Source organism: Larimichthys crocea, chromosome XIII (assembly GCF_000972845.2).
Source record: "Larimichthys crocea isolate SSNF chromosome XIII, L_crocea_2.0, whole genome shotgun sequence".
Classification (NCBI taxonomy): Eukaryota; Metazoa; Chordata; class Actinopteri; family Sciaenidae; genus Larimichthys; species Larimichthys crocea.
This window is the reverse complement of record NC_040023.1, coordinates 38,294,253-38,313,374: the sequence shown is the minus strand read 5'-3', so window position 1 is coordinate 38,313,374 and position 19,122 is coordinate 38,294,253. Positions and strand designations below refer to the sequence as shown.

The 19,122-nt window shown below is 42.0% G+C and overlaps 2 protein-coding genes across 7 annotated transcripts; one reads left to right on the top strand and one right to left on the bottom strand.

Moving 5' to 3' along the window:
- Window positions 1–1,045: 1,045 nt before the first annotated feature.
- LOC104925986 (TOG array regulator of axonemal microtubules protein 2) lies at window positions 1,046–9,654 on the top strand. 6 transcript variants are annotated; one of them, XM_027286104.1, is made up of 11 exons: window positions 1,046–1,126; window positions 1,948–2,190; window positions 3,364–3,550; window positions 3,631–3,855; window positions 6,501–7,002; window positions 7,184–7,646; window positions 7,944–8,049; window positions 8,150–8,391; window positions 8,483–8,641; window positions 8,745–9,142; window positions 9,304–9,654. In XM_027286104.1, the coding sequence occupies exons 4-10, from the start codon at window positions 3,781–3,783 to the stop codon at window positions 8,872–8,874; spliced, it is 1,677 nt and encodes a 558-aa protein (XP_027141905.1). In that variant the 5' UTR covers window positions 1,046–1,126; window positions 1,948–2,190; window positions 3,364–3,550; window positions 3,631–3,780; the 3' UTR covers window positions 8,875–9,142; window positions 9,304–9,654. The 6 variants fall into 6 exon arrangements, with proteins under 6 accessions (XP_027141905.1, XP_027141908.1, XP_027141907.1 ...); XM_027286107.1 differs by lacking the exons at window positions 1,046–1,126; window positions 1,948–2,190 and having other exon boundaries at window positions 7,184–7,333; window positions 7,382–7,646; XM_027286106.1 differs by lacking the exons at window positions 1,046–1,126; window positions 1,948–2,190 and having other exon boundaries at window positions 7,184–7,333; window positions 7,364–7,646.
- Window positions 9,655–17,531: 7,877 nt separating this feature from the next.
- On the bottom strand, window positions 17,532–19,024 carry LOC109143111 (uncharacterized). The gene is made up of 2 exons (XM_019279266.2): window positions 18,367–19,024; window positions 17,532–18,099 (listed from the first exon to the last, which is right to left on the bottom strand). The coding sequence occupies exons 1-2, from the start codon at window positions 18,874–18,876 to the stop codon at window positions 17,629–17,631; spliced, it is 981 nt and encodes a 326-aa protein (XP_019134811.2). The 5' UTR covers window positions 18,877–19,024; the 3' UTR covers window positions 17,532–17,628.
- Window positions 19,025–19,122: the final 98 nt, after the last annotated feature.

Sequence of the window (19,122 nt, the reverse complement as noted above, 5' to 3'; positions counted from 1 at the left end):
GGTCAGGAAAACCTGTTTGACAGGAGATGATGGTAGCAGAGAATATAAAGAGACATTTATGAATTACCAATTGTCATTTTATCACACAAATAGATAGTATGTTTATTACATTATTAAGTCATCATCACAAATCAAGTATGAATTCATAGAACATTATAAGACACATGACATACTCAACAAATCAGAGACGTCTCAGTAGCCAAAAGGTGGTGAAGTGGAGGCAGTAAGAGAGCAAGTCCTCGGACATGGACAGACGGGGAACAACTCCTCAGGCTCTCACATGTCAAGTGGTCAACCAGAGAGGATGTGTGATGTGTTTGATTCTGCTTCTTTATTTACAGCTCATTAGTCCATGTCAATGTTTGCTGTTGCTATGGAAACAAGAGACTGCTGACGTTAACAGCTGTGAGCTAGCTTAGCTAAATCATCTTAATAATAATCCATAATATCACAATTGGGCATATTTAAACAAAATCAAGCCCTTCAACTCTGGACTAATATGTTGTGTAAAATATGCAGTTAATGAGGTCACATCACATTTAATGTAAAAACGTTTTCTACTTTGTTTTGGACACGTCTGCAAATGTAGCCTATCAGCCCCAGGCTAACGTTACTGACCATGTAGCCTCCACTCGCTCTCTCCCGACGCAGCAGCACCTGCTGGGGTGGTAACCGGCACCAAATAGGTCTGTCAGTTTTGAACATTTAGCAGCTTCCACTTCCAGAGACTTTAGCTTTTTTAACCGCAGTTTTTCAGCGCCACCCGCGCGTTTCTTGCGCTTATCCATTTTAAACTCAGCGGCAGCCCGTCCCGCCACTCCGGCCCATGCCATGAGGTCCCGCCCACCCTGGTTTGTGTTGTGATTGACAGCACTGCCAGGGCTCTCTGAGCCTGTCAGCCCATGATTGATTGACAGTGACAAACATAGACCAATAATATGTGTCGATGCTGGCTACACACTACTAGCCCTCTGTAGCCTATTGGCCAGAAAAATTGGAGGGAAGTTAGAGAGAGAGAGAGAGAGAGAGAGAGAGAGAGAGAGAGAGAAAAAACATAGCGGACCGGACCGACCCACATTGGTTCAACGGCCCACCGGGACGATGCCCACCCCTGCTTATTACACAGGTGATTTAACTGTTTTCTGTTTTCACAAAGCAGATCCTTCCTACCACAAGAGAGACAGCATGCCAGTGTGACATACACATAGTATACACGTGTGTGTGTGTGTGTACTATATGTATGTATATATGTTCACGTGTAATGTACATGTTAGTGCTCTTTATTCAGAAAATCCTCATGCCACATCTACATTTCAGGATCTGGTTATTATAGACACAGATTAAATGTTAAATATAAATATTTCAATATTTATCATCACAGTAACAGTGTTACACACATTAGTAGCTGTAAACACTCAGCATTAGAAAAATACATACGTTGGTTTGGTGCTTACATAAGGAGTAAACATTTATAATCATCACTTTAAAAGTTACATACGTTGTTTTTGGTGCCTGTTTGTTTCCCAGATATATTAGTGTGTGTGTGAATGGGTGTATAAGAGACATTAACTTAAAGAACTTTGTAGAAAGGCGCTTTATGAAGTTCAGTCCATTTCCTTGTATTAGTTTACGGGCAGATCTACCACATCCAATATGGCGGTGACGTCGACGTACGATTCAGCGCTCAATGCGGCGTCTATGTATATATGTCTATGAGTGTGACAACCAGCACAAAGCTACCAGGGAAGATAGTTGTCAGACAGACTGCTTTGTGAGTAAAAGGACTGTGGCTACACAACTGTCTAGGGCAGCCCTAACCAACACAAAACATACAGGTATGCATAGCTATACAGATAAAAGTGTCTGTTGTATTTACAAAGCTACACTTGTATGCAAACACTATACACAAAGAAGTTTTACTGTCCTTCTTGAACATATATTTTCCAGGTTCTCAAGCTACAGTAGCTACTCGAACTGTTGCTGTGGGCAACACCACATCCAGCCTTATCCCACTGTGTTCGTCAACTCCACTGAAGCGGAAAACAGAACCACCTGGCTGCCCACCAACCAAGCGTCCGCACATGGAGTTTACCTCACTTGAGGAATCTGTAATTAGCTGCAACTTTGCAGATCATGAAGGGTCCAGCTACCTCCCCAGCTTGAATTGGTTGACACCACCAGAACTGACCAGTGAGTTACTTTTGCTTGTCTTTGGTAATCAGACACTATCAGACATAATCTATTCCTCAATATTATTTTATTTCATGCATCAATACGCAGATGTGAGAATTCTGTCATGTTATACTGCTGTGAATGTGCAACATTACAAATACACTTCGTAACAACTGTTTTTTGTTTCCTGTGGTTTTCTTTGTCAACACAACACCAACCAAGACCCTGCAGGACATGGTGAAATACCTGGTATATGAGGAGTGCCTGCTTGATCTTTTTAAAATCTGCCCTACCTGTTCAAGAGACTGCCAGGTACACACATGTGTAAAAGGGACATTCCTTTCTGTGACCCAAAAGTGCCTCTACCAGAGCTGCTTGTACACCAGAAAGTGGAAGAGTCAACCTCTTGTGGGCAGCTGTCCAGCAGGGAACCTCCACCTATCCGCTGCTGTGTACCACACAGGCTCTTCTTTCATCCAGACTAAAAAGGTTTGTTAAAGGAGGGGAAAACATGCCATCATAAAAAAGTGTCTTCTCCCATGGGTTTCAGATCTTTTTTTTCCCCACTGATAAAATCCTCCTCTATTTACATTTTCATTGCAAGGGCCATTGCATCCCACAGTGCTGGAGAGGTAAATGTTGTTACAGAGGTATTCTGATTTTACATTGCAGGTTCTCAATGCAATGCATGTGAGGACTTTCACCAGGATGGCACATCGTAATCATGTGCAGCACTACATTCTGCCTTCTGTGCTTCATAAATGGCGTTTACACCAAAACAACCTGCTGGACAGTCTGAAACAGAGGGGCACTGTATCTCTCGGTGGTGATATGAGAGCCAACAGTCCAGGACATTGTGCAAAGTATGGTTCCTATTCCATGATGGATCTCAGCACAAACAAAATTGTTGATATCCAACTTGTACAAGTAAGCAGATTATTAAAAAAATATTTACCTGTGTAAAAACAACAACAAAAAGAACATGATCGGTGTGACAATTTAATAAACTCACCAACCTTCCTACAATGTTTCAAATCTGTTCATAAATTTTTTAAATATCTTGGGCACAGACAGAGGAAAATTAGTTTCTTTATTGGTTGTTTCTTGAAACTCTTTAAATTTAGAGTTTTAAAGTCCGAACAGAAATGTAAAGTCTGTATAAAAAATAAAAAAAAGTTATGTCATCCACAGAGCAATGAAGTGGGAAGCAGTACACGCATGGAAAAGGAGGGGCTGATCTGGAGTCTGCAGTATCTCGAACAATCTGGTGTTAAAGTGGCCTCCCTGGTGACAGACCGACACAGCCAGGTTCAAAAATCTATCCGGGCGCAAAAACCAGACATTGACCACTTTTATGATGTGTGGCACTTATGTATAGGTAGGATAATTTGAGAAATATAGTTTTATTATTTGTAGCACAGCCCTGCTTCCACTTACATTTTTTCAAACTCTTCTCAGCACTCACTAAGAAGGTGGATGCCATCTCCAAGGAAAAGGTGAAACGGTGGCAAAAAGGTATCAAAACTCACCTTCACTGGTCAGCATCGGGTTCATCCAGTGGAGAGGAAACCGTGGCAAAGTGGACATTCCTTATCAACCACATCCAGAATGTTCATGTCCATGACATTCCACTCTTCCCAAAGTGCATCCATCCCTGTACCACTGACAAAAACAAAAAACCTGGTATGTCAATATTCAGTAGCAATTATGTAATTGAACTGCTCGTTTTGACACCTAATTTAATAAACTTGTCGTTATATTTGATCATTCAACTTTGGCTGGGTGGTTAATAAAACTTTCTTCTTTAGTCTGACAGACTCAGAGAACATATTTATTTTGACTTTACATGGACTTTAATGGAACGCTCTGCTGTGTGTAGAGGTCTGTATGTAGGTCTGTATGGTTAGCTTGATATAGTTTTCAGGTGATTTAATGAAGGTAAAACACAGTGAATGGCCGTGCTTCTCCTGGACTGGGGCCGCTGCTGCAGCTACAGGGATTTCGTGAACTGAAAGAGAAGCTTTTCATATATTGTTTAGACACAATAAGAATCACCTACATTCATAGACCAATGCAGGCTGAATATTTAGTTTAGTATTGAACGTATTTGATGATCAGCGACACATTGTCAGCTTTGGGTACGTTACTCATTCAGCGGACTGTGGACAGAGAGACAAATGCATAATGAGATTGTGCCTCAGGGAGATAATTACTATGGAATTAAAAAATTGTAAAATAAATTGAATTGAATTTACTTTACACTGTATTCACTTATGTATTTTGTGGTTGATATGTGACATTAAACTGTGTTACAGTGATTAATACAACAGTAATACAATTTTTAAATTCCATCGTATTATATGTATAGTATTATATTATAAGAAATAGTTCATTTACATCAGTGTTAATTTTGTCAGACGAGACGAAATATGTTCATCAACGAGCCTTTTTCCCTTGACGAAGACGAGACTATACAATGTTCTAAAAACAATGACGAAAAATGTGCCAATGTGCGTTTTTGTTGACGAATAAAAACGAGATGAAAATGTCATGCAAGAACAAAAACGTCCTCCTTGTTTTCGTCTACTATATAAGAAAAAAAACAACATCCAGTCCTGCTGTCATGTGTTTGTGCCAGCACTTCTTTTACTGTAGGCAGTGTTAATTTTGTCACCCATTTTTCAATTTAGTCTTAGTCTTGTGTCAAAGTTCATTGTTAGTCTTAGTCACTTTTAGTCTTTCACAAATCATTTTTGTTAGTCATATTTTAGTCGACAAAAGTCTCAGAATTTGAGTCTAGTTTTAGTCAAACGTGAACACAGTATTTTAGTCTAGTTTTAGTCAAAACATTTTAGTCTTCTTCTATTTATTTCAGGAATATTGTTTTTGTTTATTAATTCCAGTTCACTTGTGTTCCAGAGCTAACATATTGATTAAATGTCTTGAATGAATTGAATTGAATGAATTCGTCACGGCCACACGTTTGATATCCTCTTGCTGCTCTCGCACCTGTGGCTTGAAAACAAACAGCATGCAGGAGAAACACGTGTACGGACAGCGCAATCTAGAGCATGAAACGGACCCTTAGAAGTCAGGCCCGACCCGGCCCGGGCCCGATAGCATTTGACCCAAACCCAGCCCGGCCCGTTTTGATTGACAGCTTTGTAGAGCCTGAACCTGTTTGCAGCCCGACGTTATTAAAATGTGCATATGGCATAACAGTCAAGAATGAGTCTAGCCTCCCCATTTGTGCTAAACACTAACAGTGATGGACTCATCTTAATTTTAATATTTTAGTAGATGCAACTGGCATAAAATCAATTTATTTATACTGAAATTTAACAATTGCATGTAGAAGATGACAGAACATGTCATAATAGGGTGTACCTGCTATTAGTAGATTAAAAAATGAAATCAAGTCATATTAAGTGTGTATTGAAACAACAGACAAGACACTTAGCAAAGTTGCATTGAAGATGAATTCATTCAATTCATTTCAATCAAGACATTTAATCAATATGTTAGCTGTGGAACACAAGTGAACTGGAATTTATAAACAAAAAAAATATATAAAAAAGAATGAACTTTGAAACAAGACTAAGACTAAATTGAAAAATGGGTGACAAAATTAACACTGATTTACATGTTATTTGGTATTTTAATTTTAAAGCTTCATTTGGACAAAATGACACAAACTGGGTTAAGATCAGTATTATTCCTGTCTTTGAATCTTTGAACCACATTATAAAATAAAACCAGGTGTTCAGTTGGAACAGCAGCAGAAGTATGAATTTAAAAAAAAACAAATGACCTCATTTGCATATTCACATCAAAGGATGTTCTAGAATGCCAAAGAACTGTGACATCACACACACAGAGAATATATATAAGTGTAGAACCTGCAGACAGCAGGCACACACACACACAGTGATCTGGTACTTGTACTCGTACTCGTGGGTGAAACTTTTAGTGAAACAGAGACATGTATTCAAACAACATGCATCCACTCTTTAGAACATCCAACAACTTTGATCGTGGTTATGTAAGTGAAAATGTTTATCCTCTAAACTTTCTGCTGTTCATATCTGAATGTTTTAGGAGTTGCATACAGAGCATCTGATAGCGAAACTACTTCACATTTGTCTTATTCTAAGATAACTAAGCATGTTATTTAGTGTTTTGCACTTTGTGTAAGCTCTACATGTGTGCCCAACACTCAGAATTTAGTCAGTTTAGCACACTGGAACTAAAAAATATAGTCAAAGCACTTGTAAAATACTGTATTGTTATTTAAACTCAACTTTTTTCTTCTTTTTTTTTTTTTGTAGGACCACCACAGACGAAAACCTGATGTTTACACCAGCCAGTCCAGGATCCTGGACATACAGAGGGCTGAGAGGGAGGTTCTGATCAATCGAACAGCGGAACTGTGCACCGCTGAACGAAGGCGCACCAATGCTGTGATAGAGAGACTTGGGCTCAACATCCAGCAGAAACCCTTTTATCCACCTGAGGCCGCAGTTAGCCCCAGAGGACGGCCTACATCATCCCGTCCTCACCATGTGGAGCCGGTCCGCAGACACCAGAGGGGTCTTACAAGGAAGGAGGAGGAGGAGATGTACATGGGCAGAGACTGTTACAGCCCATCAACATCTATCAGCTTAGTGGACAGTCACACTCCCACAGAGCTGACCTCAATCCGGTTTATTCAGACTCCTTCTCCAACGCCACCCTTTACGCCTTCTCCTCCACCTCTTCCTCCAGCAGCTCCTCTACCCAGGAGACGTGTGTCCCGTCTCCCTGTGATGTTGTTGGACCACAATGCAGGAGGTAAGTTCTTCTTTAGACAAACTGATTAGTCACCCTAAAGGTTTTTTATTATTGATTAGTATTATTCAAACTTTATTGTGTCAGTAACAGAACTTGTACATTAAGCACAGATATGTTAATAAGATGTAAATACAGTAAACACAGGTAGAACTAATGAATATTTCTATCTTAATCTGAACAGTGAAAGTATTAGCCGGAGGACACAAACTCCAGACGGCTAAAGCTAAGGTGGAAGAAATCCAAAAGACAGTGGAGAACCTTCAGCAGAAATCCACTGTCGATGTACGCCAACATCCAGTGGCACCAAGAAGGAGACCTGCTCCAGCTCCAGTTCGAGCTCCAGCTCCAGCTCCAGCTCCAGTTCGAGCTCCAGCTCCAGCTCCAGCTCCAGTTCGAGCTCCAGCTCCAGCTCCAGGTCCGGTTCGAGCTCCAGCTCCAGTTCGAGTTCCATCTCCAACTCCGGCTCCTCCCATGACACCTGCCCCACCCAAGAAGAAAGGAACTCGACGTGGGACATCCCTGCGCCCTCTCAAGACTGTCAGCAGAGGACAGACTGCTGAAGACAAAATTGAGGAGCTGCAGCCACTGTCCAAACCTGCAGAGGGACTGACTCTCTGCTTGATGGACCTCACCTCAGACAACTGGTAAGACTCTGAAACCATGCAGTAAAGAGAGAAGAAAGATTTTCTACCTGCAGTGTCAACAACTTTTACTTCAACAATGTTTGAGCTTTGTAGTCAGGTCTAATTTTAGCTCAAATCTGAGTTCTTCATCAGTTCAGTGACGGTGGTTTGACTTTGTTGTTGTTTGTTCTTCTGGGTTGTTTCTGTGCAACAGTACAAACTGCCATTATATTATGTATTATACACAACTCACTATGGAGCCAGTAACTAAATACAATAAAGTACAGTTCAATAACATCTCATCTCATTTCACTACAGGGAGAAGAAAAGGGAGGCCCTGCAGAATCTGAGAGCTCTGGCCCAACACCATCAGGACACACTGATGACCAAGCTTCATGAAGTGTGTCTGGCTCTGATAGAGGAGGTACTGAAGACATTTTCCTCTTTGTTTCATGCTGTTCTTGTTTGTTGTTCTTATTCTTGAGTATAACCACTGACCGATGATGTTCCTTCTTACTTTCCAGGTTAACAATCTGCGGTCCTGCGTGTCCTGTGCAGCGATGGACACCCTGGTGTACCTGTATGTCTACCTCCAGAAGGACATGGATAATCAGGCAGAGAGGACAGGCCGTGTTCTGCTGCTGAAGATTGCGCAGGCAAATGCAAACGTCTTCATACAGCAGCAGGCCAACTTGGCCCTGGAGGCTATGGTGAAGAACTGCAGCCCTGGTCGTGTCCTGACCACTCTCCTGAACACAGGACTGAAGTAAGACCACAGTAGATGATGATATTTATGGATAAATGTAGTAACATTGAAAGGACATGATATTAAAATGTTTGTCTTTGTTCTTCCTTAGCCACCTAAGTGCTGCAGTGAGGGCCAGCACAGCTCAGCAGCTCCGCTTGCTGGCTGACACAATGGGAGCAGCCGCCGTCTTGTCAGCAGGAAAGACCTTCAGCACGCGCTTTGTGACTGCAGTCTGCAAGACGTCCCTGGACGCTGCCGCTGAAGTCAGGTCAGTTATCAAGCTTGGTATTTACTTCAGAAAGTGTTTATTCAGATTGATTCAATCTTGCTTTGTACAATGAAGTGCTAAATAAAAGTGTATCTCTTTACAGGCCCCATGGACATGCCATCCTCCATCAACTGGCAATCCATCCTGACTTCATGGAGATGTGGAATCACACCATCTCCGAAAAGGATCGACCAACCCTCGCAAGAATCCTCAGGACAGCGCAGAGGATGTAGAAGAGGACGTTGAGGAGGAGAGGGTAGCAGTGGTCAGCACTGCCACCTTGCATGTTCTCACTGTGTCTGCATGGGTTTTCTCCGGGTGCTCCGGTTTCCTCCCACATTCCAAAGACCTGAAAAAAAAAAGGGCAGCACATACAGTGACATGCTATGAAGGCGCCATGGATGTGCTTCATTCAGGAGGCACAATCATGAATGTCTCTTCCAGACACCTGGTACTCCTCCTCCTCAATCTCCAGAAAAGTGTCCCATCTCCCTCAGTTAGGTCAGTTATTCTATAGACAAACTGGTTAGTCCCCAGATTAGTATTGTTTAAACCTTTTTGTTTCAGTCACAACGCTTGTAGATACTACAGTTTGCATGGAACTTCATTATTTAGTGTTGAGCTTTGTCCAATGACATGCTAACAAGTGCATCTCTTTACAGGTCCTATGGATATGCCATCACCACCCCTAGGAGAGGAGAGAAGGGCAGAAAGGGCAGCATGGTGGTGCAGTGGTCAGCCATTTCACTGCACACAAACATGGAGCAGCTGCTTCTGTCTGTGTGGAGTTAGCATGTTCTCACCGTGTCTGCATGGGTTTTCTCCGGGTGCTCCGGTTTCCTCCCAAACTTCCAAAGACCTGGAAAAAAAAGGACAGCATATACGGTGACTTCCTAAGAAGGTGCCATGGATGTGCCTCATTCAGGAGGAGCAGCTTCAGTCAACTCCATCTTTGCTGAAGCCTTTCATGTGAACTGTTAAAAACCAATCAATAAAATACACTCCAATCATACTGATTTTGTGGAATGACTCCTGTTTAATCTCCATATGATTACAAGTAGATATAAATAATGGATAGAAATATGAATAATAAACATTAACAGAAAATGTAGACTCAATATTTTGTTACTTTTTTTAATGTAGCTGACAAATACGGTTTGGTGAGCGCACATAAAAGAAAACTGAAACATCACATAACCACACCAAGACATAAAACATCTATCAACGACTTAAATGACTGTATTCAAACAAACAATATGCACAATATGGCAACAGAGACCGGACGTAAGGAGAACTGACACTGGTCGCAGCTTTATGGACCATGAACAGGATTCCTTCTAGATGGGCTGGGGTCGTGGTACATGGAGTTTTTAATGACGTTTCCTCCATCTTATCTTTAGCCATCTGAACTGTCCATGTCCTTCTCATCCTGTGTTTAACACCCCTCTGGTGTCTCTGGGTCCTGGGTGTCCAGTTGTTGCTGACCACCTCCACATGATGAGGACAGAATGGAGCTAGAGTGAGTCACATGGCTGCTAGAGTGGACAGGAACAGGAAAATCTGGCCCAATTTGTGCAGAGTGGCACAAATTTACTTCTACAGAAATAATTTTAACATCAAACTGTTGGGAAATTTGTGCTGGTTGCTCACATAAACCAGCTGAAGCTGTCAGACTTAAAGTTTTGGCTCAGTGAGCTCAGAAGCATCACGATCACCCATCAAAATTCATATTCAACCCATCAGTTGAAGTTTCAGTTTCCAGTTAGTTCCACAGCAGTCCACCAATCAGAACAGAGCAACAAACAGCAGCCTTTTTAATGCTTGCTAAGCAACTCCATTTTGACTGTCAGCCATTTTTGTTTTCTTTCCTCATTGACAGAGATCACTCTTCACCATATAGAAATCATTTTAACATCAGTTGTAGGAACATTTGTGCTTGTTGTTCAGATAAAACTGCTGAAGCTGCCGGTCTCTAACTATGACCACACAAGTGATCCTCTGCCTTTCATAGAGATGAGCTTCATGTTAAAGAAAAAAAAATGTGACAGTTAACATTAACGTCAGCTAAAATGAACCATAGTTTGTTAGTTTTTTACTCAGGCATTCAATGAAAGCAAAAGACCTCCATTTTATGCATCATATGACAGTGGACATCATATGTTGTGGGAGATAAAACTGCACCTATTGCATCATCTGATCTTCCTTTATTTTTTCTTTCTTTTCTTTCCAGAGGCTGTACTGGCAGAGATCGTTTACTTTACCTAATATCGACCATAGTTAAGCATGTTAGCATGCTAATATTTGCTAATCAGCCTTAAGCAACTGTAAAACTATAAAGTACAGCAAAGGCTGATGGGATGTCATTAGTTTTATAGTTTTGTCTGATCACAAAAAGTTTTGGACTAATAAATACTGCACAGATGAAAATTCAGAGAAACACCAAAGTCATATAGAACATCTGTATGCCTGTCAAATCCACAGAACAACAATCCATCTATTGTATCTTAACATGTCAACCACATGATGATGATGATGATGATATTTCTGCCTGGATCAAAGTAGTGGATCAGCACTGCCATCTTTAGTGGCACTCCAACAAGTGTCTCTAAAAACATGTCTTGCTTTCTAATTTTTCAGTAAAATTCTGAAAACAGTTTGGGACTTGGATCTTGAGCTGTAAGTGTAATGGCTGTTTTGGGGAGTCTAACTGGAAGTGAGCCATTCACAAATGAGTCCAAATAAATGACAAGTAGCAAAGAGGCAACTGCAGCCTCACAGTACCAATAAAAGAACACTAAAACTGTCTGGACAAGCCAATTGGCCCTTTGTTAACTTTTTATAGAACCTCTGAGATTTCCACAGTTTATGGTCACTGGACAATGTTAGCACACTTAAGCACTCTGTTTTACTCACTACAGCCTCTCAGACTTATAACAATGTTTCTAGAACTCTATACATATTTTTTAGATATGTGCCTACATTCAAAAACACTGTCAGATGCTGACACAAACACGTTTGTCGCATTATATTTTGGTGTGACTGAAGTTTTTGATGGAACCACCTCATCTGTAGTGGATGAACATACTTATGATGATATACAGAAGCAGTTTCCTTCCCTCCCTTCCCACCGTTACTTTCTTTTTGGAGACAAGTGGTAATGAGGATGGATCATCCTCTGACAGCTGAGTATGCTCAGGCTCAGCTCACCTGGAGTCAAAGAGAACACATGTATGTAACATTTACGTTATTCACACTGTAGAGAACACAGAGCTTGTGCAAAACGTGTCACACTTCAACATACACACAGATGCAGACGTGGATTCTTGATTTCTCGGTAGTTCCTGCTTAGGAGGAAGTCAGAGCTTGCGTGACATTACACTGCCACCTATTGATCATGCAGAGTGTCTGAAGATTTTCAGCTCAGCCTTCATTCAAATTCCAGGGAGTGGTGGCTGCAGCAGGACCACATAGCAGATAAAAAGGAAAAAAAGAGGAAAAAAAGAGCAGACTGAGGACTAGGATCACATTTGTTTTCTGTCGAACTATTTCTGTGCTGATGGACCACAAGATTCAAGTTTCACTTTCATTTCCTTTATTTTTGCTACTAGAGAGGAATCACACCATCTGACAAACAAATCATCAAGTAAAGGGCCATTACAGAAACCGTGAGCACTACAGCTGGGTCTTTACCGCCAAGAAAAGAAATCGTCACGGAAAAAAGCAACAGTACGATGAATTGAAAGGGTTTAACAACTGCAATCCTTTAATTAATGATGACAAGGATGTAAACAATAGACTGTAACATCAATAACATTCTCCAGAACAAGAAACATTCTCAACATTAACTTCAGAAAACTGGAGACCATTTAGGCTACATAGTTGAAATTAAATAAACATACTCTAAAGAGAAAATCTGAAAATATAAAATGAGGTCACCCAGAATGTCACCCTGTAACGCTGCTGACACGGACACGAAGGCTTGTTTCATCACCATAGACAGCGCTATGAAAACCTCGCAATTTGCGCTGGGATTTTTACAGACAACCTCTGCAATAAATACAAATTCCTGAATGTCCACTTGGCCAGTAATATTAATACATTGAAATAATAATCAAGGTGGCTTATAAAACAAGTCCATTCATTGGTCTTTCTTTATGGAGTGAGCGATGGCAGTGTCATAAAGTTTGTCTTTTGATTTGAGTTCCGAAAGAAGTCCTTTCTCTGTGGACATCAGTACCAAAGCTCCCAGGCAATCCTGTCCAGTACTGTTCCTGGCATGCGTCTTGATGCGCTTCAGAGCTGAGAAAGACCGCTCCACGGAGGAGGTGGACACGGTGATGGTCAGCACCACGCAGGTGAGGTGATACAGCTGTGGCATGCTCTCAGTCAGCCCTTTAAGTGTCAGAAAGTTTTCTGTGTATGAGGCAATCTTCTTGGGGTCCAGAAGGGCAAGGAACATGAGTTTTTCATGATCCTTGAACCTGTTCCTCAGCTGATTGAGAATGTTGTCCAGGGTTTCACTTTGCAGCTGCTGGTACGCTGCACACACATCTCCAACTCTCCGTGCCCTGCGCCCACTGGGACCCCCGACTTTGCGCACAGTGTCCTCATAGATGGAGTCAAATTTGGCCTTTTCTCTCTCTGTGGTGCTGCAAAAGCATAACAGTAAACGAAAAGAGCTTGTGGTATTGTTTTCAGCTTGGACCCCATTGTAAGGCTGCCCTGCCTATTTGGCTTTGTTCCATGGTGCAGGAGGAAGGTCTGGGCTACCAGCCTCTGGAAGGAGAGGAGATCCTTCTGTCCGCTTTTCGAGGACCTAAATGAATGACAAAAACAAGCATGATAGATGAATGTGCCATGTTTTTGTTTGCATATGATGCTATTGATGAATCATCAATATCATCCTCATCATGCCCCATATGTAGAATGTTCTGTAAAAGCAATATCACACCTGAGTCTGTGATGTTGGTCTGGATATCATCACTGTTGCTCTTGTCGACCGAAGAGCACTAGCGATGACCTCGAGTCAAACATCACAAACTTGATTGTGATATTGCTAAATAACATACAGCCCTGTGTACATGTGATAGCACCAGCTGTTCACCATGGCACTGTTCGGGGCCCAGCTGAAGCATGGCCACCACCACTTCTTGGACGGGATGTTGACTCTGTAGCAGCTGACAAACTGGTCATGCAGGTCCATTCCTCCCATGTGTGTGTTATAGTCCTGGATACACTTGGGCTGTCTGACCTTGTCCATGGTCAGCTTCTGTTTGATCCATCCCTTCGCCTCAGTTTTGGTGAACTCCTTCTCCATGTTCGACACCATGCTGTTGTCATTCCACTTTACAATCAGCTTCTCTGCCTCAACCAGATATTCAGCATCTCCTCTGGGTGTCTTCTTGAAGGTCTGGGGTGCTGTGAAGGGAACGTTATGGAGCTGAGTTTGTCGCATCGTGCAACAGCTGCCATAGCCTTTGAGGGTCATCTCATCCACCAGGGACAGGGGACAAGCCTTCACTTTTCAGTAATCTCGATGGGAGGCAGTTATGGTAACCAGTGGCCTCGTCATCAGATTGGTCACTGTCACAGTCTGTGTCATGTGCGTACATTTCTGACTCAGGCACAACTGTGATGTCTGCCACAGTCTCAGAGTCCTGCAGCATGGCCAGGATCTCTGCTACGGTGTACCTAAGGCAAAAACAACATACATGATTGACAGTGACTGTGTTTTCCTTTACTTAGCGACACGCTGTGCCCACTGGCAACTTTTGTTGCCACTCACAGAAATAACCAATAACCCATGAACAAAAAAGATTTATTATTAAGTATTTTTTTTTTTTTTTTTTTTTTTTTTTTTTTTTTTTTGGGGGGGGGGGGGGCTTGAATGATTAAATAATTATAAATATGTTTGGGGGGAAAATCATAAGAAATTTATGAAAATTACCTATTTCCAGAAATATTTGCATCCGCCATGTCTTCAGCCGGAAGGAGCAGGAAGCAGATGATGTCATGCGATAGGAAGCACTTGGAAACAAAAAGTATTGGACTAATAAATACTGCACAGATGAAAATTCAAAGAAACACCAAAGTCATATAGAACATCTGTATGCCTGTCAAATCCACAGAACAACAATCCATCTATTGCCGGGGTTCCCAACCCGCGGACCGGGGTCCGGATCCGGACCGGATCGCCATATCATCCGGACCCGAGATTAATTGTAGAATTTTTTTTTTTTTTTTTTGACAGGCGAGTCTATTTCATGCATGCCGTAACATTACTTTTTTTCCCTATCCAAGCACGCACTGAGCAAGCATTGGAAGGTACCACCAATCGTGTGAGAGTCATACTACCCATGTGATTCTATCTAGCCAATGAAATCGCCACCTTGAATTCAGAGCGAGGGTGCTACGAGTGAGTCTCTGTACGACGACAAAACTGGCCCCGCCATCAATTATATCTGGCCCGCTAGATGACGTTGATTTATTTTTAATATATAATATATTATATAATATATATATATATATATATATATATATATATTTAAATATATCTTTTAAGTTAACAATTATGTTTTAAGCCGTAAAACCCTAACCACACACTTTTATACACCGTATTACACGCATTTTGTACAGTACTCCCTTAATTAACAGGACGCAGAACACACGTGCGGTTCCACTCAGCCAATCAGGACGCAGAACCCCCCCCCCCGCGCATGGTCATGGACCGCGATGGAATTGTCAGGAAAAAAATTGGCCCGCGTCCAAACTTAGGCCCTGTTTACACGTACACGGGTATTTTTAAAAACGGAGACATTTCCCTTCGTTTGTACCTATCGTTTACACGCAAACGGTGAATTCGCCTCTGAAAACGAATCTTTCTAAAAACTCCGGCTAGAGTGGAGATTCTGGAAAACTCCGTTTTTGCGTTTGCGTGTAAATTGAGATAAACGGAGTTTTCGGCAGCTGATGCGCTAAAAGTGCGACCAAGTTTTACTTGTTGCTAGACGAGATCATGGAAGCTTCAGAGTAGCAGTCGCATTTATTCTGGTGCAAACAATTTTCATGTGTTTGCATTTGCATACACAGCTGATGTATCATGTCGATGACCAGAGAAGAATGAGGGCTCGGAGGTCAGCAATTTTATCACTTCTCCCACCTATTCGAAGACCCAGTCACCGTCACCGCCAACGTCGCCGGTTTTGGGTCCGACCCGGGCGGACTGCTGTCTGGTGGGAATTTTGAAATGAAGTGGTTGTCCCGGAGGAGTGGCGTGAAAATTTCAGGATGTCACGGTCATCACTGTTGGTACCTCCGACTTGCGGCGTCCTTACACTGAGGGCGAGATGACCGTCATGCGGTCTCCTGTCGGTGTCATAAAAAAAGTTGCCTGCACATTGTATACCTGTCCGACGAGGGTAGACTGCGCAAGACAGCCAACGCTTTTGGTCTTGCTCGATCAACTGTGTCAAAAATAGTAAGGGAAGTGTGTGAGGCAATAGCTGTCCACTTAGGTCCTATGTACATAAAACTGCCCACATCGAAGAGTCTGTACAGCAACTTATTGAAGAAATTTGAAGAAGCACACAGCCTCCCCATGCATAGGTGCTGTGGATGGCACACATGTGGAAATAAAGCAACCACCTGTCAATTTCCACAGATTATATCAAAGAAAAGGAAAGTACAGTTTGAAATTCAGGCTACCTGTGATTATAAATATTGTTTCATTGATGTGGTAGTTAAATGGCCTGGGAGCGTTCACGACGCACGCATTTTTGCAAATTCCGCACTTAATGACATCTGAAAGCTGGAAAAATCCCACCATGTCCCAAACAAATAGTTGAGGATGAAGAGGCCATACCAGTGTACTTAATTGGAGATCCTATACCCTCTGCTCCCATACCTCATGAAAGAATATGTGAATGGGGGGAGTAATGTTCAGGAGCAGTATTTTGGAACTATCTTGTGTCGCGCACGGATGGTTATTGATGTGCGTTTGGGAGGCTGAAGGGCGGTTTGGAGCCCTGAAAAGAGCAATGGACATTAACCTTGATGACCTTCCCTTCGTCATATGCAGTGCTTCGTACTACATAATTACTGTGAGGCTGCTATGGACACTGTGGATGACGCCAGGGTTACAGAGGCTATTCAATATGACCAGAACAACCAACCTGATAATCCACCAACTGTCAGAGAGGGAATGTCAGCTGAAGGGAAGAGGGTCAGGAGAGTCCTGACAAAGTTTTCTGACCCATAAAGACATCTCAAGTGTGGGTTTCTAGTGGTGTCCTACACGGTTTAAATTTATACATTTTAGTACAGGGTAATGCTGTGTTAAAGAATATTTGTTACTTTTCAGATGTTAAGCATTTAAATTATAACATGTTAACGCTTAGCTGTAATCTATTGACATTGCCCATGTAAATGACTTGTTTGGTGTAATGCCATTATCTACATAAAGAATTAGAAATTCCAAAAGGTCCGTGTGGAAAACTTCTAAATACTGGAGGTTGATCTGATATGACCCAAATTTGAGAATCACATACACATCATTTTCAGACATTTTACTTCTGAAGAGATCCAACACTTGACCCAATACTGTACACAAAATCAAATGCGTGCATCAACCCTGAAAGACAAGCATAGTATGCAATAAGTAGTGTGGTACATTTGTAAATAAAATTCAAGGCTTCAAGTAAACTCAGGGATTCACAAAAGACAAACGTATGCATCGTTCTGCCTCCTGTTCAAGCAAAGGCACTTTCCAAGGAAAACTATATATATAAAAAAACCTAAAGTAAAAAAGGCTAAGATGCAAGAACTCAAGGCTCCCTGTAAATATATATATATATATATAATATATATAATAATATATATAGATATATATATATATATATATATATATATATTACCAAACTGTTGGTACAAAAATTGTGGGTAACATTTAACCCTAAACAAAACAGGTCAGGAACAAGTTTACGTGTATCTCAATTTTGTGCATCTTCATTAAGGGCTTGGAGATATGAAAGTTGACCCTGCATGCCCTCAACAGGTAAATCAGTTAAATTGACCGTGCTGAGTGGCACTGCACTGGGTGGTCTTTTGTCATAGGAGTGAGTGAGTGGTGGTGGTGCTGGTGTGTGTGCATATACTTGTCCATAAGGACCTCTTCCCTGAAATGGCATAATGTAGTGTGGTGGTGGTGGTGGTGGTGGTGGTGTATGTGGTGGCTGCACAACTTGCCGCAGGAGAGCAAAGCCATCAGCAATTGATGCTGTTAGCCTATCCAGGGTCTGTGTCATTTTGGATAAATTGTCAGCTGCCCTGTTTTCAGAGGTCTCAATAATGTCCACAAGTTTCTTCTTCAGTTGTTTGTCCTCCTCAACGGCATTCAGCCACTGGGCCTCAGCTGGCAGCTTTCGCTTCATTCGATCATGCCGGTGTCCCTGCAGTCTAGTCTATACAGAGTGGACAAAAGAAAATGTGTTCATATTTCATATTTCACTTCCCCATTGCCATATTGTTGTAGCATATGAACAGGAGTTATGTGACTTCTCGGTCTACTTTTTGCATTTTTGCCTTTTACCTGTACTTATTGATCCTGTTTACACGCTATGGAGCTATTGTGGTAATTTCCTTCAGGATGAAATATTCATCTTATCACAGATACACATTACTTGATAAAGCCAACAATACATGACAATTACATGACCAAAAATACATACCTGAAGCAGGTCTCTCCTCTGCTTCACTGTGGGGGTGATGGCCACACCGTCATCGACCTCTTGAACATCCGCTGCCGATTCGTCTAAGGACGACGAAACTGATGTGGCGGGGGAAGCAGAATCCTCCAGTTCGTGAGTCTCGATGCCGGAGGCGATGGTCGTAGTAGCTGGGGAACCACCCCAAACCTTTTCACACAGTTCCAAGTAGAGGAGCACCACTCTTCCGTGGCCGCTCCTGCGTCCAGTGTCCACTGCATTCCTGTATTTCCCTCTAATTGCCTTCATTTTGGTTGTCAGGTTGGCTTGTGTTATGTCCTCCTTCACATGAGGAAACTCCTCGTTGGTCTCAGATGGGTATTTCTCCAAGAATAGCGCTAACATGTCGACGTACTTGGTTTTGCAAGATTCCCAGTCCACATTCTCATGGGCTTTACTTGCCTTGTAGTCCAACGCGACATTAAGGAGCAATTCAACTTCGCTATCTGTCCAGACAAACGAACCTCGCGCCATATTTGTTGTCCAGAAAGGAATAGGAAGGAACTCTTCGTCGAAATGAGAATTCTGATTGGCTTGCAGAGGATTCTCCTTCTTCCTACACTGCCGCCTATAGGCTTGGCGTAGTTATGATGGCGCTTGATGGCGTTTTTATGCGGGTTGATGTAAACGAAAACTTTTTTGAAAACGATGCCATGTGCACGATGTTATTTTGGAAAACGGAGGGAGGGAAATATTCGTTTCTCAGCATACCCGGCTACG

Coding starts and splice junctions, on each gene's coding strand:
- LOC109143111 (XM_019279266.2), bottom strand. CDS start 18,876: ATGGCGCGAGGTTCGTTTGTCTGGACAGATAGCGAAGTTGAATTGCTC. Junction 18,100..18,366: donor AGAGGAGAGACCTGCTTCAG/GTATGTATTTTT, acceptor CACTCTGTATAG/ACTAGACTGCAGGGACACCG.
- LOC104925986 (XM_027286104.1), top strand. CDS start 3,781: ATGTTCATGTCCATGACATTCCACTCTTCCCAAAGTGCATCCATCCCT. Junction 3,856..6,500: donor TGACAAAAACAAAAAACCTG/GTATGTCAATAT, acceptor TTTTTTTTGTAG/GACCACCACAGACGAAAACC. Junction 8,050..8,149: donor GTCTGGCTCTGATAGAGGAG/GTACTGAAGACA, acceptor CTTACTTTCCAG/GTTAACAATCTGCGGTCCTG.